This window comes from Carassius carassius, chromosome 14 (assembly GCF_963082965.1).
Source record: "Carassius carassius chromosome 14, fCarCar2.1, whole genome shotgun sequence".
In the NCBI taxonomy this organism is placed as follows: Eukaryota; Metazoa; Chordata; class Actinopteri; order Cypriniformes; family Cyprinidae; genus Carassius; species Carassius carassius.
The window spans coordinates 10,289,949-10,315,418 of NC_081768.1; the positions used below are offsets into that span (position 1 = coordinate 10,289,949).

At 37.8% G+C, this 25,470-nt stretch overlaps 2 protein-coding genes across 3 annotated transcripts in view; one reads left to right on the top strand and one right to left on the bottom strand.

Annotated features, from left to right (window-relative positions):
- The window catches only part of brf1a (BRF1 RNA polymerase III transcription initiation factor subunit a), a 37,114-nt gene that overhangs the window by 7,456 nt on the left and 4,188 nt on the right, over nt 1-25,470 (bottom strand). Inside the window, exons 4-16 of the mRNA XM_059565980.1 lie at nt 24,616-24,789; nt 21,441-21,472; nt 20,300-20,372; nt 13,941-14,090; nt 11,799-11,892; nt 11,467-11,593; nt 11,297-11,336; nt 11,081-11,173; nt 9,822-10,082; nt 3,381-3,442; nt 3,023-3,104; nt 2,854-2,909; nt 2,505-2,767 (exon numbers count right to left, since the gene is read on the bottom strand). Coding sequence (XP_059421963.1) covers nt 2,505-2,767; nt 2,854-2,909; nt 3,023-3,104; nt 3,381-3,442; nt 9,822-10,082; nt 11,081-11,173; nt 11,297-11,336; nt 11,467-11,593; nt 11,799-11,892; nt 13,941-14,090; nt 20,300-20,372; nt 21,441-21,472; nt 24,616-24,789 — 1,507 coding nt within the window. The remainder of the gene's footprint in view (nt 1-2,504; nt 2,768-2,853; nt 2,910-3,022; nt 3,105-3,380; nt 3,443-9,821; nt 10,083-11,080; nt 11,174-11,296; nt 11,337-11,466; nt 11,594-11,798; nt 11,893-13,940; nt 14,091-20,299; nt 20,373-21,440; nt 21,473-24,615; nt 24,790-25,470) is intronic.
- On the top strand, nt 15,453-19,734 carry btbd6a (BTB (POZ) domain containing 6a). Of its 2 annotated transcripts, XM_059565982.1 has the most exons (5): nt 15,453-15,717; nt 16,994-17,211; nt 17,528-17,618; nt 17,767-17,885; nt 18,224-19,734. In XM_059565982.1, the coding sequence occupies exons 2-5, from the start codon at nt 17,000-17,002 to the stop codon at nt 19,254-19,256; spliced, it is 1,455 nt and encodes a 484-aa protein (XP_059421965.1). In that variant the 5' UTR covers nt 15,453-15,717; nt 16,994-16,999; the 3' UTR covers nt 19,257-19,734. The 2 variants fall into 2 exon arrangements, with proteins under 2 accessions (XP_059421965.1, XP_059421964.1); XM_059565981.1 differs by lacking the exon at nt 15,453-15,717 and having other exon boundaries at nt 16,433-17,211.

The window sequence follows — 25,470 nt, forward strand, 5'->3', positions numbered from 1 at the left end:
AATTCAATGATTAGATTGTCAAAAATGTTAATGAAAGCCTCTGTGTGATGTTTCATTTATTAAATGTTTATAAAAACATGTCATTTTTTTTTTACTATTTATGTATTGTTACATTGCTGCATAAAATTACACACACACACACACACACACAAACACACACACCTTCCAGATGTTTTTCAGAAAAACATTAACTACATTCTTTATACATTAAATATCTATTATATGTTTCAGAAGAATATTCAGTATATCTTTTATGTGTTAAATATTGTTCAATACATAAAAACAATATTATTATTATTATTTTTTAGCTATATTGCCCACCTGCAGAATGAGTCTATAAATGAATGAATAATAAAATGAAAAAGGAAGGAAAGGTCATCTTTGAGCAGTAAACAGAAAGTCAATGAATAATACAGACACTCAAGTTTAGGTAGACTCCATTCAGTAAAGACTGTAGGCTGTTATGAGTGAGAAAAACTGAGAAAGAGAGCGTGAGACTGGCATGGTAACAGTGTAATGGCTTTTAAAAGGATGTTCAGGTTGCTCACGTTTCCATTCAGAAAAAAAAAACATAAAAGCTACTTTGAGAATGAATGATTCAACATCTATCCTGTTCACTTCAAGAATTCATTCAACGATAAAAACACTACACAGATAAAACTGGCCACTCAAAGAGAGAGACAGAGGTAAAAAGAGAGAGCTGCTCATTGTTCCATGATATTGGCCTCACTGTGTCAGAGACAAACTGAAGGTGGAGCACATTTTCTCTGTAGGGCCACCAAGAGCCTCTCCTTAAAGAGAGAATATATCCATGACTAATGACAACCTAGAAGAGCACTCAGCCAAAGACTAACAGCATGAATGGAAAGGAGTACACAGTAGTACAACGCACACATTTTCTCCAAAAAGGAGGGTACCAGGGAGTGGGTCGCAGTGGGGCCTCACTTTAAATATGTGCTCTAAACTTTAATGTGGTCCATACCAGCATTAAGAGACTAAATATAGAGCAGAACGGGGCTATTCTGACTGACCATATGCATGGGACTTTCTCTCTCACACACACACACCCACGGTTAATTTAGCCCAGACTGGGCTATTCTAAACAGACCTGCCCTGTACTCGAGGGCACAAAAGGGTAAAGGTTTAAAAAAGAAAAAAAAAAGCGAGAAACGAACAATTAGAACCTTTCACTCTTGCAGCCTCACCCACAAAGCTCTAGGGATTTACAATATTTCAATTTTCAATGAGTTAGATCCTAGTTAGCTTTCCCAAGAAAACTGATTAACAACTCTGCATTAAAAATTCACATATATGGGGATTTACAGTTTTGATGAAGATTTTTTCTCTTATCTAGCAGATTATACTATTACAAGAAGTCTTGCTTTATCAGATGACAATGCAACAGTACTTAGATATGTACTGAGGTCCTGAAAGATTCAACTGTTCATACACAGTTTTTACATGGTACTTCAAAAATACCACGGTATTACCATCACAGCAGCAGAGGTCTAAAAAAAAATAGAGAGCGACATAATGAATGCATCTTTTTTGCACCAAAAACCATGGTAATACCATAATATGTTTTGTGGTCATAAGTTGCTATATTAGTGACGGAAACCAGCATCAACAGGACAGATTCACCAGTATAACCACAAAAACATGTGATCTGCATGACATGCTTGACTAATGCAGCATGCAAAACATCAAAGCAGAAAGCATTATAGCATAATAGGCTAATTTTAGTAGACTGCTTGCTGTTACGAAGCTGAAATAAAGCTTACTTTTTTCTTTAACCCAACTATTTCAATGATTTATGAAATGCAGACTCTCTAGCAGATGCACATTGTTCAAACATTGCAAAATGGTGAAAAAGCAAAATGTTTTAATTTGAAATGATATAAAAATATAAGTGCATTTACAGTATTGTACCCAGCTATTGTGTATGCATAGAACTATACTTAGCATAAAGAAGAAAAAGAGCCGAGTTGGTTATAGAAAAGAGTCCACAAAAGGGGTATAGGCAAACTTAAAAAAAGCAGGTCGTATCAATAGGGATGATCTGTTTTTAGACTGTCCACATCAAAACTCAAAGACACAGGATTGGTAGATGAGAGAACTTTCTGTGAACAAAAAATCTTCCCATTCCAAGTTTTCAAAATAAAGATTTATCTGTGGGGGTGGGGGCAGCCCAGGTTGACACAAAAAAGTAATCGAAACCAAAAATAATGTCTAGTCACTCACTGCAGTTGTGGCTGCTTAGGATAAAAACTTTTTACATTAAAGATTTTTTTGCATCATTCTTGTGGGGATGTGGGGTTATAGACTATGATGGGGGGAATTTTCTAGGACAGATGGCGAGTTATGTAGTATAAAGGACTTTTTTAAAACAGAATGTGTAAGGTGTGTGGGCAAAAAAATAAAAATATTCCAAAAAGCAGAGCGTGAGAGAAAAACAGAAATAAACTGAGACAAGACAACAGTTCTCCTACAGTTCCATACCATACCTCTTGCCAAAGCTGCTGATCATTTTGCCAATATTGGGTGAAGTCAGTTGGGGTTTCCGTTGGCGTGCCGTGGGGGTTCTTTTGGCTTCAGCAGAAGCTTCATCAGTCTGGCGAGTGGGACTTTTTGGGCTGGATTTGTTTAAGTCTTTCAGAACATCGTAGTTTATTTTAGTGGAGATGCGTTTCTGCTCCAACATCTTTTCAATGGCTTCGTCTGCAGTGCTGGCACTTATGGGCTCACGCCTCTGTGTCTTTTTTCTAGGCTTTGAGACAACATAAAAATAAGAAGATAAACACAAACATTTGAGACCCTGAAAACTGCACCTGCATTTATATAGTGCCTTTTTACCTTCCGCTCTTTATATGTACCCTCCTCCTTTTCCTTTGCTATTCTCTCCTCCTTTTCTGAAGAAAAACAAAAGTTTTTTTTTTTTTTTTTTACAAAAGTGTTCCAAACTAAATTTAAATGAATCTGTCAAGGTTAAAATTAACAAATTGGAAATTTCAGTCTCTTCCACCTTTCTGTTCTTTGAGGTAGTCTGCATTTTGGAGCATCCACAGTTCAGTCTTCACCTTAACTTCCTTCTCATTTAGGATATACTAAGAGGACAAAAAAGAGAAACAATATATAATCCTTTACGTCATGGTGGATGAGCTAAAGAGACAGTAAATCACAACATATCCAATTTAACTCTATTCTAATGCAATCCCATTATTCAGTTTTGGATGTGAAAACCTATCTCATATTTCAGCTTTATAGCACCACAATGATGCTGATTTTCTCAACGGCAAGACTTCAAGCATGAGCTTATGTAACTCTGTATTTGCTTTCAAAGCAAATTACCATGTCGTTACCATAGTGAGGTCAAAACTCACCCGATCGATCTCATCCTCGTCGATACCGCTCAGATCTAGCTCACCATTTTCTGCCTCCACATCTGATTGAGAAAAACAAAGACTGTTCCTAAATATTTAAGATTTTATTTGCAGACATAATAAAAAAAATAAAAAATAAAAATACAAAATAATAAAATAAAATAAATAAAAATAAAATATTTGTGTTGTGAATCACATTAATACTGCTTTGGCAAAAGAAAAAAAGAAAAAGAGTCTTGTCTTGTGTTTTCTCCACATAAATAGTTTATTCAATGTTTCACATTACTAAGGAGAAACGCATGCCGATTATGCATTATAGCTTTTATATTTTTTGCTGCCATTCAGAAAACAGTTCTCTGAGCCAGTTGTTCAATTAGGTTAGTGGATATATACAGAAAATCCCACTGCAGTCCAACCTTAAAACCTTCACACAAAATGTCCCTCAGCAAAACCACGTGGAAAAATAAACTTGAATACATGTGTGTTTTTCTGTGGTTTCTGCCCTGTAGCAATTTTTACTGGATAGTCCACTGGGCTGCTGGCATCATTATAACAGTGGCTCTACAGTAGCAACTTCCAGGGTTATTCTCCCTCTGCCTTCCGTATTTTTTCTCTTTTCCAGGTCCAGTTCCTCCCTTCCCCCATCTTTACTCTTTTCTTTCTGCCTTGAGATTGCTGGCAACGCTTCAGAAGTTTGCTTTATAGAGCATCCCTCTCTCTCTCGCTCTCTCTCGCTCTCATGTGTTGTATTGGGGAAAGGGTTAGGGGGAAAAGCACAGAAACAGAGGGATATTCTGGTTTTCTCGCTTCTGAACGGGGGGCCCTCAATGCCAGCAGATCCCGTGAGTCAAGAAACCTGACCTCCTCTTACCGCTAACATCTGAACAAGTACAGACAAAACACATTTAAACCAACACACACAGAGTCCTCCAATACCGCACATCAAAACACACTGTGCCATGAGTCACATGTGTGTGATGTGGTGAGAGCGTGAATACCAGAGATTAGTTACAACAGGCGAAATAAAACCACACCAGAGAGAGACTACCAGGTGCAGCTGGATTCAAGAAAAGAGAAGATTAATAAAGAGGGCCAAACTGTGATAAAACCAGCAGTGCAGTCTCTCTCTCCCATCAGGCCTAACTTTGTGTTCAAACATTGTTTTTTGTCCCGTCTGTTTTCATTTACTTAGGACATAACCAACTGTGTGTAGCTTGCCAGGAAAAGCATTCTGACCAAAAATAGCATTTAAAGTGTCCACATGCGCAGCCGCACTACCTGAAGACATATGCATATGCATGAGTGTTGGAAAGCAGCTGCTTGTCAGTCAGTCAGACAGGAACTTACACTGCATAATATACCTGTAGAAAACTGGTAGTGTTACTTCTTGTTCAATATCGACTTGGTAATGAATACTGCCATTTAAAGAGATAGTCCACCCAAAAATTTAACTTCTGTCCTCATTTACTCACCTTCATGTTAATCCAAAAACAGTACTGGTTTTCTTTAGTGTCTTTTGCTTGCAATAACAATTAATGAAGACTTAAGGATTCAAACTTCAAAAAGGATGCACAAGCACCATAAATATAGTCTTTATAACTTGTGCACTATATTTCAAGTCTTCAAGTAACAATGATATTAATAGTAATATGATGCTGAATTTTAAGCCAGCATTACATTATTGTAATGCATTTCTGAGTGAAATGGCTTCTCTAAAGAGAAAAAAAAGCAGTGTGAGGCTTGATTTTGTCAGTCGAAAGTAACTGGGTTGATGGATCGGGTCATGGGCTAAAAGCACATGAAGTTTATAAAAGATAAAAAATAATGTACTCTATTTATTTTAATAAACACTGTAAAATTCAACAAAAACTAAATTGTTCATTTCAATTTCATTATGACAGTAGTCAGCATTAATTCAACAACTGGATCAGTCCAATTTGTGAATGAATCGTTGCATTGGTTGCTTTTAAGGAGCTTTTTCAAGTTTTTTTTAAAGCTTTTTTCAGAAATCATTCAAAACAAAGTCTGAATATAATCTTCAAAATGAATAATTTTGTGTTGCACAGAAGAAATAAAGTCTTGGATAAGTAAACAATAAAAATTTTAATTTCTGAGTGAACTGTCCCTTTAACCTCACCTGAAAATCACAGTGGCAATAAAAAAAAAACATGAGAAGCAGAAAAAAGGAGCCAAATTCAACAAAATTACAGAGAAGAGAAACAACAAATGACAGACTCCACCAAACACTAATCATTCTCCCTCTTCATCTATTCCCCTGTTCAAATCTAAAAACGTCTCCATCCTGAGGCTAAATTTCTGAATGATGTTATCCACCTAGACATTAGCGTTTCCTCGTGCCTTCAGAAAGAGTTCAAAGGCCCCCCTTCATCTCCAGAGGTTTCACTGACACCAACACCTGTTCAGCGTCAAGCACGGTGTCTGACTAAAGACGTACTGATATTTCTAGATATCACTAGACGGACACTTCCTTTCTTTCTCTCCCTGGACAATTCTCACTCTCTTCAGCACAAGCAGAAGCTCACCAGACGTAATCATCTGATAACGTCACTCAAACTGACTGCTGGGTCAGAAGAACAAGTGCTGAAGCCCAGGTAAAGGAAAAGACGCACAATGGAGATGCAGAGACATGGAATGAGAGAGGAAGGGGGGTTTCTTCTGGAGGCGAAGAGGGCAGACAGGCCCATTAAAAACTGACCCTTCTTACCCCTGTGACTTCCCCAGGGAAACCCCTCGCCCACTCACACACCTGCTACAACTGTCTATATCGCCCAAAGGCTAGAAAGAGAGAACATGAGAGAGAAAATGTCAAGAGAAAATATATGCACTCTACTGTACATCCACAGTGCAAAAAAGGGGGAGGGTTGGGCATATTTTTATACAATAAAATGGAAATCTAACAGCAGAGAGAAGAGAGAAAAAAAATTGAACAGACTTTATTCATGAGATTTCCCATTCCCACATGTTCGGTTGCTCTTCAGGTGTTAAATCTAGACAGGAAAACAGCCTCACGGGGGTCTGCACACAGATTTTTCTGTCAGTGCATGTTAACGGAACAGTGAACGTGTCTATCACTTGGATCGGGCCTCCCACAGTCATTTGTTTTTTTCCCTCTCCACACGTCTGTCAGTCAGTTACACGTTTATGATGTCATATTTCACACAGATAGCAGCGTCCCTGTCGGATGACATCAGATCACTGTCAGTGCTTCACAGTGCATTTAATTAGGAGAAAACAAAGAAATACATGACAATAATTAACACAAAGATAAATCAAATGGCAGGAAAAATAAAGGAATGTAAACATTATAAATCATATATGTCATTCTGAGTTAGCACAATGTTGCTATGACACTGGTTTCACAGCTTTAAAAGCATAAAAGCTTTAAAAGTTTATAGTTGAGACTATGGCTTGGAGATGAATTTAATGATACATGTTAACTACATAAATATAAAAATTTTCAAAAGGGTGAAAAAGACCTTTTTTTTAGCTATATCACCAAGACCTAGTATTAACCATAAGACCTACAACTGGACACAGCACCTCAAAAGCATGTGATCTGTGACATTATTCTAAACATTTTGTTTATGGACATCAGTATAAAGACTAACAAAGGCACATCTGTGTGCATTATAAAGGCCTTATGAATGTAAATTACCATCACTTTTGGCCCATCTGTTCTTTACAAACCCCTAACAGCTGTCCTGAGGTTGTGTTCAAAGTGAACAAGAAGAATAAATGTCACTCACACACTTTGTCTTTCATTCTCCTTTGAAAGGCACCTCTCCCTCCCCTCCCACTTTATCCCTCTTTCCTAGTGTAAATGAACAAGTCTTTTCTCTCCTCCTACTCTGAAGATCCAGGGAGACTCTGACAGATGGGAAGAGGAGGGCAGGATCTATCTACTTTTTTATGTTACAGGCAAACTGTAAAACTATGGAAAGGGACTAGAAATTAGACAAAAATAAACTTAATGGACTGACTGGTCAATTAACGAAAGCAAAAACAAGCACAGAAGCACAGTAAAACTGGATATTCTGGCATCTCCTACTGTGTGGTCAGCAAGGGGGCCGGAGAGGACAGTGAGTGACCATCTGGAGACTAACAATCACTGCGGCATTGTTAAGATCACAGGTCCTCCGCCCCCTCAGAGAATTACACTGCATTACACAGCAGCACCGGATTTTTCTCTCCACACACACACAAAGGGAAACCCTTCTGACATCCTCACAGAAGAGAACTGACCTTAGGAAAACAGGAAAAGTCAAAAAGAATAGGTACAAAAAAAGAAAGACAGGATGAGGAGAGGATGGAGACTTTCAAACGCCAGTATACCACTTGAGTATCCTTTATTGGCATGGCAAAAACCGTATGTTTATACTGACAAACATAGTTCACTCAAAAATGGTGAATAAATTTTTTTTTGTGAATAAAATCTCTTGACAAATGTCTCAGTGTTTTTTGTCCACACAATGGAAATCAATGGTCACAAAACGTTTTTGGTAATCAACACAAAAAATACCATATTTTGTGTTTTCTTGTGGAGAAGAAAGAAAATCAAACAAGTTCGGAATGACATGAGAGTTAGTGAATGACAACAATTTTCATTTTGAGTGAACTATCCCTTTAAGGAATATTATGAAGTACAAGACTAATGGTGCCAATAATGGTGATAATGAACTTCTCTATCTCTCTCTGATGCAACATACTGTATACTGGCTCATCACACAAACATCTTTGCATTTTTAAATAAGAACATCCTTATTTACTCTCATTCTCACACAAAAGAACTAGAACACTCTAACAAGCCTCTTATTGTCTGGAATGGAACAATGAGCCTACCTAAAAATAAACAGAGAGAATAGACAGAAAAAACTGAAGCAGACAGAACCAAGACAGAAGTGCACACACACAGAGAGCCATATTGTCAGTGCCCATATAAAATCACATAGATGAAATAAGCAAATTGAGGGAAATAAATGACATATTGCTGCCAATTTACAAGGCATTCACTGGAGTTTACATAGAAGCTGGGCAAACAAAAGCACTAAAAATACCTCTTCTCTGAGTCATGATTTTTCCTGAACCCCACTCAAAAACCAAACCAAAATATACACACGCACTGTTCGAGCGGGTCTCGCGGGCAAACAAACTCACACACAGCCACCCGTAGTGGGTGGATGAAAGACAGTGTGCTAATGACAATGTGCTGTGTTCAATTAGTGCTTCAAAGAGTGGAGGGGGGCTTTCCCTTCCTCCGCCCCATACAAATCATCCACAATCACCACAACCAATCGAAAACATGACAACCTGCTCGCACAGCCAATCACACAATCTGACAACCTGCCAGCACACTATCCCCAGGAGTTTACCAGCTGCAGCTTCTCTGCTTGTGATCAACAAAGTCTTATTCTCTCTCTCAAATGCTCTCACATAGTGTAAACGCAACAACCACAAAACATAACGCAATCATTTCAGATAAATAAGTCACCCTTGAGTTCTGTTATGCAGAGGCTCGATAACTCTTGCTAGATGTGTATTGTGTAGATGTGGTATAGATCAAAAGTTTAGAAAAATTAGCCACTCTAGTTTCACACCTCTTCCTCTATTTATGGCATATCACAAATGTATGAATGAAGGGTGAATCTAGAATGAAAGTGAACTAAAAATGGATTAAATGTCAACGTCTACAAAAGGAGTCACTCCAGTTACACATGTCATATACTGTATTTGTCATCATAACAGCACAATTGTGTGAATGACGGGTGAATCTAGAAGAAAAAATTGATTAATGGGAATGCTTAAGAGAAGTAACTCCAGTTCCACTCCTCTTCCTCTATTTATGGCATAACATTATACATGTGTGAATGAAGTGTGAATCTAGAATGAAAGTGAATTAAAAACTGATTAATGAGAATATCTAGAAAATGAGTTACTCCAGTTACACTCCACATCATCTATTATGGTATAACAGCACAAATGTGGGAATGAAGGTTGAATTTGGAATCAAAGTGGATAAATGTGAGTTTAGAAAAGGATTCGCTTCACTTACACTCTTCTTCTACATGCTGTAAAAACTCTATGAACTATGAATGTGAAATGAAAGCGGATTAAATGAAAGTGGATTCATGTGAGTGTTTAGAAAAGGAGTCAGAGAAGTTCCATTCCTTTGCTCATTACGAAACAGAAAAAAAAGTATAAATGTATGAGGAGCAAATGTGGAATGAATATGGAAAGAAAGTGGATTAAATGAAAGTTAATTAATGTTAATGTTTCACTAAGGTGTCATTCCAGTGCCACTTCTTCTCCTCTGCTTGTACCTTTTCATTGTTTTGATAGCAAAAATAGTGATAACAAAAAGGGACAGTGGAATTAAAGTGGTTTAAGCATTTATGCAGTTTGAAAATACAAGCACACTCCTACCATTCTCCTTTTCCTCTCTCATTTTGGTGATGGACTCGGGCAGGCCCAAACTGGCCGCAGTGGGAAGCGATCCAAGCAGTAATGCTAAAGAGGGTCGTTTAGTTGGAGAAACTTTCTCTCCATCTCCATCCTGCTTATTGCCATCTCCATCCTCTCCACATATAGTACTGCACAGGTGAGATGCTGCTGCCCTCAGCTCTTCATCTTCTTCTTCCTCATCACCAGCAAGGATGCTGGATGATGCCAAGGAAATCGCATCATCTGGAAAAAAAAGAAAAGAAAATATGCATACATCACAAATGAATCATTGCAGGAACATAAAATAAAAGAGTATAATAAAAATGTACATGAATGCAAACACAGTGAATTTATTTTTGTAATTAAATTATTTAGCTAATTAAAACAAAGCTAGATGCATTCACCCTTTGATACTGAACTTCACTATGGTTCAGCTAAGAAGGGGTGAAAGTAATTATACAAACACACACAGTTGACCACAGTAACACACATGCATGCACACACACTACCATAAAGTGAACACACATGCATGAACAGAGACACTCAAACATGCATACAAACACTCCCACGCTCGCAGCCTTAATTAGTTCCCTCCTGTAATCACTACATTAAAGAGAGAAAGATAACACACATGGGGAAGCATTGGATCTCTGATCTGCTGAACAAGGAGGCTAATTGGACAGAAACATAAACAGAATTTCTGCACAAGGGAAGTAACACACCATTTCCTGAAGAAAACAGCAGTCCTCGCCAAACAATTCTGACAACAAGATAATCTCTTTTTTTTTTTTTGGGGGGCTCATTCACCAATAAATTTGGTTCTCACTTTTTCGGTAAATTGATTACCCATTTCTTACCAATATTCTAATAAGAAATCTGGAATATCCTAAAAGAAGGACTGTGTGCCTGCAGTTAGTAATTGGCAAAATACATGCTCAAACAATCTTGATTTAAAACTCTCCACACAACAGCCATTCAAACACTCTTTACAAAGGAATTATTTCGCTTTTATTTTTTCTTAATATGTGCAACCATTTGAGAACTTGAAAATTTTACTTTATTTTTTTCTAGCTTTATTTTAAATTTTAATAATATTTACTGTTTAACTTTTTACTGTATTTTTTATCACATAAATGTAGCTTTGGTGAGCAAAAGACACTTAAACATTAAAAAGTCTTAATAAAGCACAAACTTTGGAATATTAGTGTATTTTTCTGTGGGATTGTGTGTGTACACTGTACCATCTTTGGAACGGGATGCATAAATCCCCCTGGCTTTGGGCCTACAGCTCTCCAGCTCAACTTCAATCTCATCCTGATATCCACAAATTTCACCTGCAGAGCACATACACACATGTACACACAGAACAACACATCAACAACACAACGTATTAGGTTTGTTCAAACACCCATGATTTTAGTTAAAGCATAAACTCATGTCGAAATGTTTCTAAGTACCTTCAATATCATCAACTTTCTTTGCAAGCTCTTGCTCAATCTGTGGAAGGATTCGGGAGGAGAAGAAAAAATAGATGGATACATTTAACAGATACAATATCGCACATCTTGCAAGAATGGCTGCTCTAAATGTTAAAATCTCTAACTTTAAGTGCCATGTGACGTATAACCTGTTTTAGCTTTTGCTTCTTGAGTCCAGCTGTGTAAGAGGGCGGGTCGCACTCCTGCTCCAGATCCACCCGCATGAACTCTTCAATTGTCAGCTCACTGGTTGGGGTCTCCTCAAATTCATTCAGCCTGTCAATTAAACACACTGGGGGTCAAGACATACAATTGAACAGCAAAATGCACCCTAAATTCAAACAGAGTGCAACACCAAAATACAGAAATGGCACCAATAATATACAATTATATCAATGATATTGCTACAGATTTCAATAAAAGTATTAACTGAGCACAGATTGTAGCCATACTGCGATTATTATTTTAAGACAAAACAAACCTTTTCCTAAGTGTGGCTTCACAGACTTTCACCACACTGATCACTTCCTTAGTTGTGCGACGGAACTCGTGCATACGGGCAGCAACCAAGAGCGCTACAGGGAACACAAATACACAACTGTAGGACAACATACAGCCAGTGGTAAGAGAAAAAGAGAGGATGAGAGAGAAGGAAAGGGGAGCGGACGCATAGTCAAATATGAAACATTGATAGGGCTTCAGAAAAGTGCATTCGCTGTACCTGCCCCCCTACAGACTCACCTCAGGCAGAACAAACAGACATTAAATGTACCTGCAATACCGCAGGACCCCTGATGCCCATTTCACTCCGATTCATTAAAGAAACATGAAGAGCCAGATGCACTTCTGAGTTGCCTGACAATCTGAACAATGTCCAACACCACAAAGCATGCAAGCATGTAAAAGATACTGAAGAATTTTAGAGCTTAATGATTTCTCAAAGATTAACTAATTAGAAATATGACATTGAGGTTGTCTTTGAGGTTGACTTTTTGTTTTTTATTTGACTGCCAACAACAGCTTAAACTCACATCATTTTAATGGAAAAAAAGGGTAAGGTGTGCAACTTCTGATTTAGATTGTCCTGCAAGGAGAGATGAGATTAAAAACAATAACACAAGGTTAACCTCTACAAAAAGTGGAGAAGCAAAACACTATTTAAATGTTAAATACAAATATGGACATAAATGAGAAAATAAATATATAATTCATAAATTCATCAGTATTATGTGATACTGAAGTAATGGCTTGCTGAAAACCCAGCTTTTCCATCACAAGAAAAAATCAAAATTTGAAATTGAAACAATATTTCAGGATATTACGCTTTTAACTGTATTTTGGATCAAATAAATGCAGCTTTGGTGAAGACTTTTTTCACAATATTTTCATTTTAATTTTTTTCTTACTGACTCTAAACTTCTAGATGAAGTGAATATGTTTCGATCTATATAGAAGTCCTTTGTCTTATATAAAAGTGAAAAAAAACATCACTTCTCATATGCATCCCTCAATCATAGATAGCATTATATGAGAGTCCTTACATCATATATATATATATATATATATATATATATATATATATATATATATATATATGTGTATGTATGTATATATGTATATAGGTATGTATATATGTATATAGGTATGTATATATGTATATATGTATATAGGTATGTATATATGTATATATGTATATATATATATATATATATATATATGATTAATGTGGTGACACATTTTACCCTGCTCTCCCCTACATGTTCAGGGTTATCAGCTACGTCTAGCCCAGTGCGATCCTGTGCTCAAGTTCATGTGGTGTGATAAAGAAACAGCCATTTCCTCCTCTGCTGTTAACTCTGCAGGATATCAAACCCAATCTGTGTTCCAGCTACTACATGAGGACTATTCAATAAGCTTGAGGCCTTCATCAAGCTCAGCAGCTCTCCCTGCATCACATTCTTTCATTCTCTCTGTTGGCCTGCCTTTCTTTCTCAAGTCTCTGATCTCTCACTGCTAAACAAACTCTTTAGGCTCATGCTTCCTCTTTTCTCAGCACTTCTTCTAAAAGATTAATGGGAGATTAATTATTCAAGTTATGCAGTGGTTGTGTTGGGGGGGGGGGGGGGGCAGAGAAACTCACGCTGAGAGTCAGGAGGAGTCAGTTATTCTAAAAACTTAATTACTGGAACTCAGTCTTAACAGACTGTCAAGTTTACACAAGACTGAAAGTAAGAGAAAGTAAAACCGATATTGATTAAAATGCATTAGAAATTAGCTGCACTGGATCTCTGAGGTAATTCACAGTACCAAGAAAGGCCTTAGTGAGTGCGAGAAAACGAACACTTTCAGGAATCATTCTCTTTCATCAAGATTGATGATTCTCAAACCGCTTCAAATGCACGAGCTGATCTAATAACATATTATGACAGATATATTGCATCTTAAAATGTTTCCTACAGCAGGCACAAAACTTTACATTCTGGAAGGGGTTTCTGGAGCATGCATTCCAACTGTGGATGTTTCAGCGATGGTGTATGTGCTTTTGCGCATCTAACAAAGCAACCCTTCACTAGCTCTCATTATTAAAGAGGTTGCACCGTTAGGGGAGGGTTGCCATGGTTACCTGCTCCGCAGAGGCCTGAAGGTCTTCGTCCCGTGTGCATCCAGTCTCTCTTCATCCTCTGCAGGAGACGCAGTGCCGTCATTGAAACCTCATGACTCTTCTCTCCGAATTCCAGCATTTGTGCAAAGCGCGGGATATATAGACATGGATCTGTAAGAAACAAAACTCTTAGAACTATAAAGCTAGACAGAGTAGATTTAGACCTTCTTAAACACACTGTTGCATTTTCAGTTCAAAAACGTTCAGCCTATCAGTGTCAAATCTAAAGTTTAAAGCTGCTAATGAGTCTATGAGAGGGTTAGTGGAAGATATGCTTTTTTGGGCATAAATATCACACCCTTGCCTACAAGTTTAAAGTGCTAACACTGGCTCATGACCACTGATGAGTGTTCAGTCTAAATGTAATTGGTTATGATAACGCAACAAATATTACCGTTATGCTTACAATTCTCATTAAATACTACATACAGATAACCTCCATTATTAAGCTTTTAGCAAACTGCTGGACTCTCAAACTACAAACATTTTAATGGTAAAAGAAACATTATAGAGGGAGCTCAATTTTCTGACAGTATCCCAAAAATATTTTCAAAAGGTGATGGCACTGTGTGAGAAACTGAAGTTTTCTGCTCTACAAAGCATTATCCTCCATCTTATCCAATGATTCCCAATCAGAGATATGTGTAGCCCAGTGGGTACTGAAACAGGCTTCATGGGGCTGATTTTGAGTTGTTAAAAACAAATATATATAATATATATAATATATAAATAAATAAATATATATATATATATATATATATATATATAAATAAATATATATATATATATATATATATATATATAATATAAAACATATAACATCATATAACAAATAAACGATGACATCATAATTATTAGGGCTGTAAAATTTTGTCTCTTATTAATATATAAATAAATATAATTGGTAATTAGACTGGAGAGAGAGAGAGAGAGAGAGAGAGAGAGAGAGAGAGAGAGAGAGAGAGAGAGAGAGAGAGAGAGAGAGAGAGAGAGATTTTACTCAACTCTTATTCTTTTTTTTCTAGAGTCTTCCCATCAATTCCTCAGTCAATCAATCAAACTTTATTATCATTATCAATCTAAATGCAAGTTAAGAAAATGTGTCCACCTATGCCATTGGGAATTGGATATACATTTTTAGATGTAGGTCAGATGTCCAGACATCAGACATGTATCTGATATAAAAGGTTGCTCAAAACCAATGTGAAAAAAAAACTTAATCTAATGTGTATTTTTTGTGTTTGTACATGTGCAACATCTCATTTGTGTCAGTAAAGCTTTTTTCTTTTTCTTTTTTTTCCTAGTATAAAAGCAGCTAGATTAATAATGTTCCAGTATATTCAGCACAACAAAATCAATACATTTTTGGTTTAATTTTGACTAAGCTTGAGCCTAACTGATGAGACTGTGGGGGTACACAACTCAAGAAAGGTTAGGAAACACTGATCTAACCCCCATACATATGTTCACTATAAGCCGCTTAGAGCCGTCTGTGCTGTCTGTGAGAAAAAGAAGAGACCGGGGGAGAGAGAGAAGCTGCCTCACGACTTTACTGGGAAAACGGAGAGCAGTCGTGCGCACTACAGTATTTTCCACAAGTCCAGCCCTCGTCCGGTTTAGACTCAATAACGACCGACCGTGAACCGGAGCAATAAAACTTTTGACATCGCTTTGAATCGAGCGCACTGCCTCAGCTGTGTGATGACAACAGACTAGTGCATAAAATAGAGAATCTGAGGTAAGAACACGCACGATCTTTTCTCGTATTGTTTGCACTTATAGAACCGTTGACGTGTGAGGTAAACGTTACATATTCAGAACGCAAGATGCTTTGTAACAATTTGCAGCGCGCGGATTGGAATTAGAGATCGCGGTTACACGCGAAACATTTTAACCTCATTGCTTTAAATCAGTTTTAATAAAACATTTGCCTGATATTGCATATAAATAATAGTTACGCCTTTAGTTAAGGAGAAACATATAGGCTACGAAACAAACGACGTGTTCGGACGAACTTGGCATTTACTGTACAAACATTCCTCCACAGAGATCATTTATTTGATTCGGATCATGCCAGGAGACGTTGGTATTATTTAGATTTATAACATGCACGTATATATATATATATATGAAGAAATAAAAACCCTAATCACTGCATAGTCCACAGAGATTTTCATAATGGTTCTATTGTCGGAATGTTGCCAGATCACGCGTGAAAAACAGGCAATCTGATTTAGGGTAATGGATATTTTCGAGAAATATAAATCCTTTATAGATAGATAGTATGAATTGGTTAAGTAAATTCTATGTATACACTCACATATACATAATGTGAATAATAATAATAATACAAAACCAATACATAATGTAATGTAGCTCTTATAAAAAGCAGACATGGCAACACAGAATGTACAGGAGGGATAAAGAGCTCTGAGAGAGACAACCCTCCACTCTTGACGTCAGACGAGAGAGAGAGAGCCCGAGAGAGACCTCAAAATAAACTCAAACTTCAAAATCATTCGGTGTGTTGGCCAAAGCAGAGGAAAGATCTGCTTGGTCGTTATAAGGCTACAGACCCTGTTTTTGTCAATATTTGTTGCGAGTTTTTTTGAGTGATTTTAAAACGATTCGTTTTGGAGTTTTCGGTGTGGGATTGGAGAGGATGTGAGAAAAAGAGGATGTCATATCAATGAAATATTTGCTGAAATCCGAAAATTTATGTGACCGTTAAGTGGAGCAGTTTTTATTTTTACACGGAAACAACGCAACACTATATAGGAATACCACAGACCACGGTAGTAGCGGATCATTATTTTTTCTACACATATTTTGACAAACTTTTTTTGGTTCTGATGCCCGCTGCGCCGGAATGCAAGCTGTCCCATCATGGCCGGATCATGAAATGTGTTACTTTTTTACTTTTGCTCCCTGAAACGTTAAAGAAGTTGAAGCGAGCAAGCAAGCACCCCGGCAGGCTGTCTCTGTGCTATAACATCTTAACTCTTTCCCTGAAGAAAAGGATGGCAGCGGAACTGTACCCCGTCAACGATCACGCCACAGTGCAGAAGAACGGGACTGTGATGCTCAGTCTGCCAGAGAAGAAGAGGAGCGTGGAGCCGGTTGCGCAGTCCACCGCGTCCATCGCCACCACACCGACCACAGAGCAAAACATCAACAACAACAACGTGGAGATTCCCAGCTGGCATTCCACGCACCCGACTTTACGCGAAAGGCAAGGCATTATTAAATCATGTGATACACAATGTTTGACATTTAATATATATTTCAATCTTATTATATATATATATATATATATATATATATATATATATATATATATATATATATATATATATATATATATATTCACACACACTTATTTTTTAAAATAACTTATTCAGATATATTTTCATTTTTCATTAAGTCATAATGAACATAAACGGATACTTAACATCTGAACATTTCTTAATATTACATTACATATTTTTTTCTTTATTGTATTTATTATTTGTAATATCAACACAAAATGTATTTTTACTTTTATGCAGAAATGCACTAATGTTCAATAATGAACACATGGCAGACGTTCATTTCATTGTTGGTCCCCCTGGTGAATCAGAAAGGGTCCCGGCACACAAGGTGAGCCCACACAACTCACATTTTGGTTGTCTCCTGAATCAAATACACCTGATTCAAACCATCAATGGACCTGAAATAGGTGTCAGAAAAAGGAAACGCTTTGAAACTAGATGAAACACTGACGGATTGTCTCTTCCCCCTCTCTCAGTATGTGCTGGCAGTGGGGAGCTCTGTTTTCTGTGCCATGTTTTACGGGGATCTCGCAGAAGGGGACTCTGATATCCATATTCCAGATGTGGAACCCGCTGCTTTTCTCATTCTGCTCAAGTAAGACTCACTCACTAATCACATCCGGGCATTAATAACAGGGCGACTCGGCTTTCATGCCAAGCCGCACAGATGGGTTCACAGAGGCCCCGACAGTGATGTCTTGATTTAGGAGTCACCCTCTTATTTCAGAGCTATTAGAGATCGTTTATTGGATTGCGAATGCGAATTATGTACTTTTTCCCTGGGAAAGTTGGAAGTCACTATTTAAAGCAGTAGTGATGCAATAAAAAAGGAGAATGTTAAACAGATCAGCTTTTTATTTAGCATTTTATTCTTTTACTATGGGGCACTTGCAATTGACCTTAACCTCTCTATCTCCCTCTTCACTTTATCAGATACATGTACAGTGATGAGATAGAGCTGGCGGCCGACACAGTACTGGCTACGCTTTATGCTGCCAAAAAATACCTGGTGTCTGCTCTGGCTCGCGCATGTGTGGGTTTCCTCGAGACAAGCCTAGAGGCGCGAAATGCGTGTGTGTTGCTATCTCAAAGTCGGCTGTTTGAGGAGCCGGAGCTCACTCAGAGGTGTTGGGAAGTGATCGACGCCCAGGCAGAGCTTGCGCTGTGCTCGGAAGGTTTCACTGAGATTGACTTGCCCACACTAGAACACATTTTACAAAGGGAAACTCTGAACGTGAAGGAGGCGGTGGTTTTCCAGGCCATTCTGGAATGGGCCGACGCAGAGTGTCGGAGACGAGGCCTTAGCCCCACTTCACAGAACCAGCGCTCCATGCTGGGGAAGGCTTTGCACCTTGTACGTCTGCCTTCAATGACACTGCAGGAATTTGCAGATGGAGCTGCGCAGTCGAACATTTTAACCCTTGAGGAAACGCACAGTATCTTTCTCTGGTACACCGCTGCTACGAAACCTGCACTGGGATTCCCGGTTGAGCCCAGAAAGGGGCTGACGCCACAACGCTGTCACCGTTTCCAATCGTCTGCATACCGAAGCAACCAGTGGCGCTATCGCGGACGCTGCGACAGTATCCAGTTCGCTGTGGACAAGCGTGTGTTTATCGCCGGACTTGGTCTTTATGGCTCCAGCGGAGGGAAGGCGGAATACAGCGTCAGAATTGAACTAAAGAGACAGGGAGTGCTTCTTGCACAAAACTTGACAAAATTTGTGTCAGACGGTTCTAACTCAACATTCCCCGTGTGGTTCGAGCACCCAGTACAAGTAGAGCAGGACGCATTCTATACAGTTAGCGCTGTTCTAGATGGGAGCGAGCTGAGTTATTTTGGACAGGAAGGAATGACAGAAGTCCAGTGTGGGAAAGTCACCTTTCAGTTTCAGTGTTCCTCTGACAGCACTAACGGGACAGGGGTGCAGGGGGGACAGATTCCAGAGCTGATGTTTTATGCATGAAACCACTTATCGGTTTTGCACCAACTATCGGAAAATAAATAAAGTGACAAAAACAGACCCCTTAACAACTTGGAATGATCCATTAATGAAGAGACAGCAGGGAGATTTTTCCTCTCAAAAAATGCCTTTCCTCACAACATAGCTGCAAGACACTTCTAGAAGAGGAGACTATCCCCTCTGATTAGATTTTTTTACATCTGGCATATAATGGAATGCTGCCCACACTTATTTATTTCTTTAAACATACTGTTTTAAAACATGTACTTTAATTGAAGCACATTTTATTTCTAATTATTCATAATCTGTCTGTGTAGAGTGAAACGTTGGCAGTTTGCACTTGAAACCAGGCAACTTTTCCCGTCTTGTTATTTAATGGTTATTTGTTGACAGCTTGATGCTGAGTAACCTAAAAAGGGTTTCAAGAGCCTGCAAAATCATAAAATGGTTGTTTTTATTAATTAAACAGTATTTTGTTTTCCTTTGTCTAATGCACAGTCATATGGCACATACGATTTCACTCTGGGGAAAATATTTTCAACTTTTCAAATGAAAATTCTTGTCATCATTTAATTATACTTATGTCCTTCCAAAGTTTATTGACTGACTCAATTCTTAAAACACAAATGACAATATTTTGAAGACTGTTTCAACTGTTTTGCCCATATAATGAAAGCAAAGTGTTCAAAACGACATTGAAACCCACTGACTTTCATTGTATTAATAAAAATCTAATTAAACATTTTTTTTTTATCCAGAAACAAAAGAAAGGCAAATAAGTTTGAAATTACATGAGGGCAAAAATGATGTCGGAATTTTGCTTTGTATTGTTGATTGAGCAAAGCAACTGGACAATCAAGTGTTCAATTTAGGTTAAAATATTTACAATGCAAGCAAAGCTTCACTTACAGTTGCACAGCACCCTCTGGGCATTAATAGCAGCACTACACAGACCAGGTCATATACTCACTACCAGTACAATTTGGATGAGCAGCAAAGCATCATGGGAAACTACTATAAAATAATGTCACTTATGTGATGCTTACCAATAGCTGGTGCGTTGATACACAGCTCTCTGGCTAAAACAAGGAAGGTTTTTCCCAAAACATACACATTCACCTAGGGCAATAGAGAAAGAAAGAGTCAGAAATGGACACAAATTTGTGGACAGAAAAAAAAATTGACTACAAATACAGAAAGAGACCATGGGAACATTTAACAAACATTGAGAGTCAGAGATATAAGATAACGGGACACCACAGAGTGTATTTTAACAGATGCTGAAGGTTGCAGAGTTCATAGCTGTGCGGTTTGGATCCATACCAGCATCACCACAGAGTCTTCACTTTCTCACAAACTATATCGGTGTTTTATCCTTAAAAGATGAACTACAATAACAAAAATATTTCATTAATATGCTTTAAACAACATATAACTCAGTACTTATCTTCATGGACCACCTTAATAATTATTAAAAAAAAAAAAGATATCTATGAAGAATGACGCACATGGCCAAACACAGACACCCTATTTCTTCCATCTGGGCCCCTTGACATTAAAGAGGAATCTTTTTTGGTTGATGTCAGAGGTCATGACCACTGAAAAGTAGGATGGCCCTCACACACTCCTGACCTGAGAGGGGCGGCAACAGCCTTATGCCTCAAAAGAGCTCCTCTGTCTTGGGGAGAGCAAAGGAATTTATGGGTCCTTTCTCTGGTAAAATTCCCTAATGACACAAATACCGCAGTGGACAGGATCTGTGTGTTAGCTTGTGGGACAGGGAGGGGGTTTAATAGGACAGCTGGGAGGGTAAAAATATAAAAACGGACACACCAGCTGGAGGAAAATGGCTTTCGCAGACTACCTGGGTTCAAACATCCAGGATTGCTAGTGAAAATGCATCTACTTTGCATTATGTTATTTTTTAATACTTTTTTAATACATTTTAAAAAGCTGTAATTAAAAATGTACATGAACTTCAGAATTTTCCGTATTTTGTTTTCTACCCTTTCACATGATTAATATAACAAATTTCATATAGGGATCTATTCTTACTATTAACTAGTTGTTTATTATCATGCCTATGCCTATAACATATTGGCTGTTTATTTGTACTTTATATATATATATATATATATATATATATATATATATATATATATATATATATATAAATGCAGTACTTACTTGCAGGAGGTCACTCAGGTCCAGCAGCATGTCTGAGAAGTTGCATTAAAGAGATTATACAGAATGGAGTTTGACAGACAGTTTTATAGAAAGGCCCTTACAGTGCATTCAAGATATATAATTTTTAAATGCATGTATTTTCACCTAACATATGACCTTTATTATTTAGTCTTATACTTTAGGTTTTGTGCAAGAATAACATAAGAGAAGGTTTTATATATATATATATATATATATATATATAGAGAGAGAGAGAGACAGGAAACAAACAGAGGGATTTTGGTCAGATTTGTTCTCTTTGCTTGACATTTTCCCTCACTGAGTTAAGCTCCACTGAACTACCACCCCACCCTGGAATTCCCCGTCTCCCAGCAACCGAGTAGTCTGTGTCCATGGAGACCACCACACCTGTCCAATCAAGACAAAGTGTATTAAAAAACATCCCTTTAAAAAGAGTCATTGTGGGATTTTCAGTCACCATGGCAGCAATAAGAGATAATCCTAAATTGCGGGTAATGATAATTTTTTTTAGGATTTGACATTTCCAGGGAGAAATCTCACACCCTGCAAAATTAGCTTAAACTAACTGTTTTCTCTAATCACTTCACAGATAACATTTTACAGAATTGAGTGTTTAGGTGTCAACATAAAATTACAGATACTGTACAATAAAACAAAATAATATAAAAATAAGGCAAGTATAAAAAACATTACTTAAGGATAAAATGGGAAACAGCTACAATAATCAAAAAACTCAGTCGGATTGGGGTTTTAAAGCGGACCTTAGAGCAAGAAACCATTTTGAAGGCTGACATTTGGAAAATAATTCTAGTTGTTTGACTAAATTTACCCTTTCCAGTGGAGATTGAGACCAACAATACACACTCTCTCTCTCTCTCTCTCTCAAACACAATCACCCCCCCCCCCCCCATCCTCCTGGGTAGAAAGCGAAAGTGCTCTCATGAGTTCTTATGTAACCCTACCAGACGTCTGACTGAACACGTACGTTACGTAATCTCAGAGAGACAAAAATATACACACTGTCAGCTTCTGTTGCCTCTTTTAAGCATTTTTGGACAAGTGAAAGTGAGCAGCATCATCCCTGAAAAACAAATGCGCACACATGTAAGTGCCACTTTTATACTGCAGAAGGCTTATGAAAGCGGAATAAAATCACCTCATGTTTTGACATGTAGAGTTTAAAATGGTGCAATTAAACATCCATCCATCCGTAAACATGTCTACATTATTGATTGCACAATTTGCACCTCATGCCGGTGGACTGAACATTTTGAGTAGGTTACCAATAGAAGACAACATATTTATTCCCACTTCACATTAAAAGTAAAATGAATCCATAAAGTTTTGAGTTAGATCTATTGGCTTATTTCTATTGACCGGAAATGATTCTGATTTGAACTTGCACCGCATGAGGCAAATTGCTGGAGGATGTGCACTTACGGTACTGCCAGGCTTTGTCTCCGATCCCTACAAGATTATTAAAACTAACTCAAACTATAATAAAGTAAAGCAGGCTGTTCCAGTCAAGGTTTTTTTTTGTGTGTGTGTGTAATGCAGTCCTAATGCAGTCTCCTGAGAGACACACCCTGGCTTATTTCCTGCCTCACTTTGAACACACATAAACACCCTGAAAAAGCCAACTCTAATACAAGCGAGATTCCGTCTCGAACACCAGATGAGGACTTGATGCAGTGTAGGCTAAACAGGAAGCTGATTATTTTATACACAACACACTTAAGATAACAACCTGTGTCAAACTCAGACTTGAGACTTGACTTGACTCAGAGTGAGAGTGTAGGATGATTATTGCAAAAATAATCATGAGTGTTCACATAGAGGGGAACCAAGGCTATATGACTAAGCATCAGACGCTGTGAGAGTTTGTGTGCGGTGTGGAATGCAGACAGACGTACGTGAGGAGAACAAATCAAGATGACTGACTAACACTATTGACTATTAGCTCCCACGGTGGGCCCCTCTTGCTCAACCTCCCTCCTTCCATCCTGCTTCGCTTTCTTTCTGTGATACGCAATCGGAGTCACTTTATTTCTTCTTATTCTATTCTTCTGCAGTCTCTGCTTATATACATTTGCAGATATATACATCACAATTATGTAAAGTAGGAGCTGTGAACTACATTTGATAACTATACAGAGCAACACTGGAATACTCTTTACTAAATACTACACTACTACTACTACAAATAATATGCATAAGATTACGTTTTATACACTTTCAAATGTTTCAAAAAGTAGTATACTACACTATCACATTACTAGCATCGTGAAAGTAAAAAAAAATATTTTTTGTAGTCCACTAAAATAAAAACAGCAGTATCTCCGTCCATTTAATTCATCATACTGGAAATAGGTGGTCAAAACAAGCACATTGCATTGGGGGATACAGTATTTTATACAGTGTGCTCTGTTGTAACCCAAGCAATTACCAAATGTACTAGGTTGTCTGGGTATACAGTGCACAGTACACATATTGCAACTAAAAAGATAGTAAAAGTAGCATGTTAAGGTGAGGTCAAATAATTTCTACAAAAGTGTATGAATTTAAAAAAGGACAAAAGTTCCTTTGTCTACAGGCCATTTTGTATCAATATAAGTAGCACATCTTACACAGAAGAGTAGACACTTTAAACCAAGCAGCATTCTGTTGGTCAGTGCAGCAGAACTGAATGACCAATTTGAACACGCTGTAAAATCTATTTGGGAAAAAACTTTACTACAAAATTCCTAACCTCATTGATTCCAATTGAAATCGCCCACTTTAGTATGTTTTTGTGAACTTAGTCATAATATCTTAGAAACTACCAGACAAAACATAGAAGTGCCATCTTAAATCCCACTGGCCAAATGCTCAAAGCCTGACAGAAGGCTAACAGGTTGAGGAAACGTCAAAATAAAGTAGAGTTTACGTAGCCTGTGACTTCTAACACTATGGAGGGATGGCGAACAGCTCTAGACTGTTGCAAACACCTTCCCATCATAAACTTGCACCCTGACCTAGAGCAAAATCAGTGTACACAAACTCGGATGAATCACATTATTTGAATATTAAATCATATATACCACCATTCACCCTCAATAGCAGACATTTTCCTTTCTCTCTAAAAGCTTCCATCACCTCGCAGCCAAAAGGATACGAGGTGTTCCCTCAGTTCGGCAGACTAGGTAGAGACAGGCGGCGATGACATGGGATGATCTGCGTCCTCTGGTCAGATGCTTGCAGAGGGCCATCTTGTAAAAGTTGAAGGCAGTGTCCAGACAGTGCTGATTCATTTGAAGCTGATGCCCAAGATGGTTTATCTGTCGCTTAGCTGAATAAAACACAACCAAAAGTCAGTACATGGTCAGTACGTCACAGTCAGGGTTTTTGACAGCATATTTACAGCAGGTTTAGTTACTTTAGAAGTTAATAGATGAAACACACTATAGCAAAAGCCTTTCTGGGGACTGAACAAGAATCTTTGGGTTACCAGTTCATGTTGTGAATCTAAACAAACAAGAACAACTGAAGCGCTTCTGAATTAATTATTAAACCAGACGGGGGACATAGTTTTGCCTGTAGTGCTTTGCTTTAAGCAAAATAAATTACTGAAGACATCCTCCATACATCACCAGAGAGAGGTCTATCGTTTGAACCGAAAGGCCCAGTTATGACATTTTTAATATAAAGGTATAAAAAAATAAGGTGCCTCTACTATTTTTAAAGTTAACACCAAAAACTAATAGTTTAACCATAATCTAAATACTAACAGCAATTATGCTTGCTTCAACAAAATTACTGCAAAAGATAGGTTTATTCTGATTCTGTATGAACACCTGCTGTGGATGTGCTGTTTGAGAACAGATATGAGTCTTTTAGAGTGGGAGGAGAGCATCTTCAATCTGAAAGCAGGTCTGTTTATACAGACTCAAGATCTCACAGAGCATCTTTTGTTCTCTCACCACACACAGATAGTATAAATCTGGATGCAGACATGAGGCCATTAATCCCA

Excerpts from the sequence above, each read along its gene's own strand:
- btbd6a (XM_059565981.1), top strand. The coding sequence starts at position 16,832 with ATGCCCGCTGCGCCGGAATGCAAGCTGTCCCATCATGGCCGGATCATG. Across the intron at positions 17,212-17,527 it reads CACCCGACTTTACGCGAAAG|AAATGCACTAATGTTCAATA; the intron begins GCAAGGCATTAT and ends ACTTTTATGCAG. Across the intron at positions 17,619-17,766 it reads AAAGGGTCCCGGCACACAAG|TATGTGCTGGCAGTGGGGAG; the intron begins GTGAGCCCACAC and ends CCCCTCTCTCAG.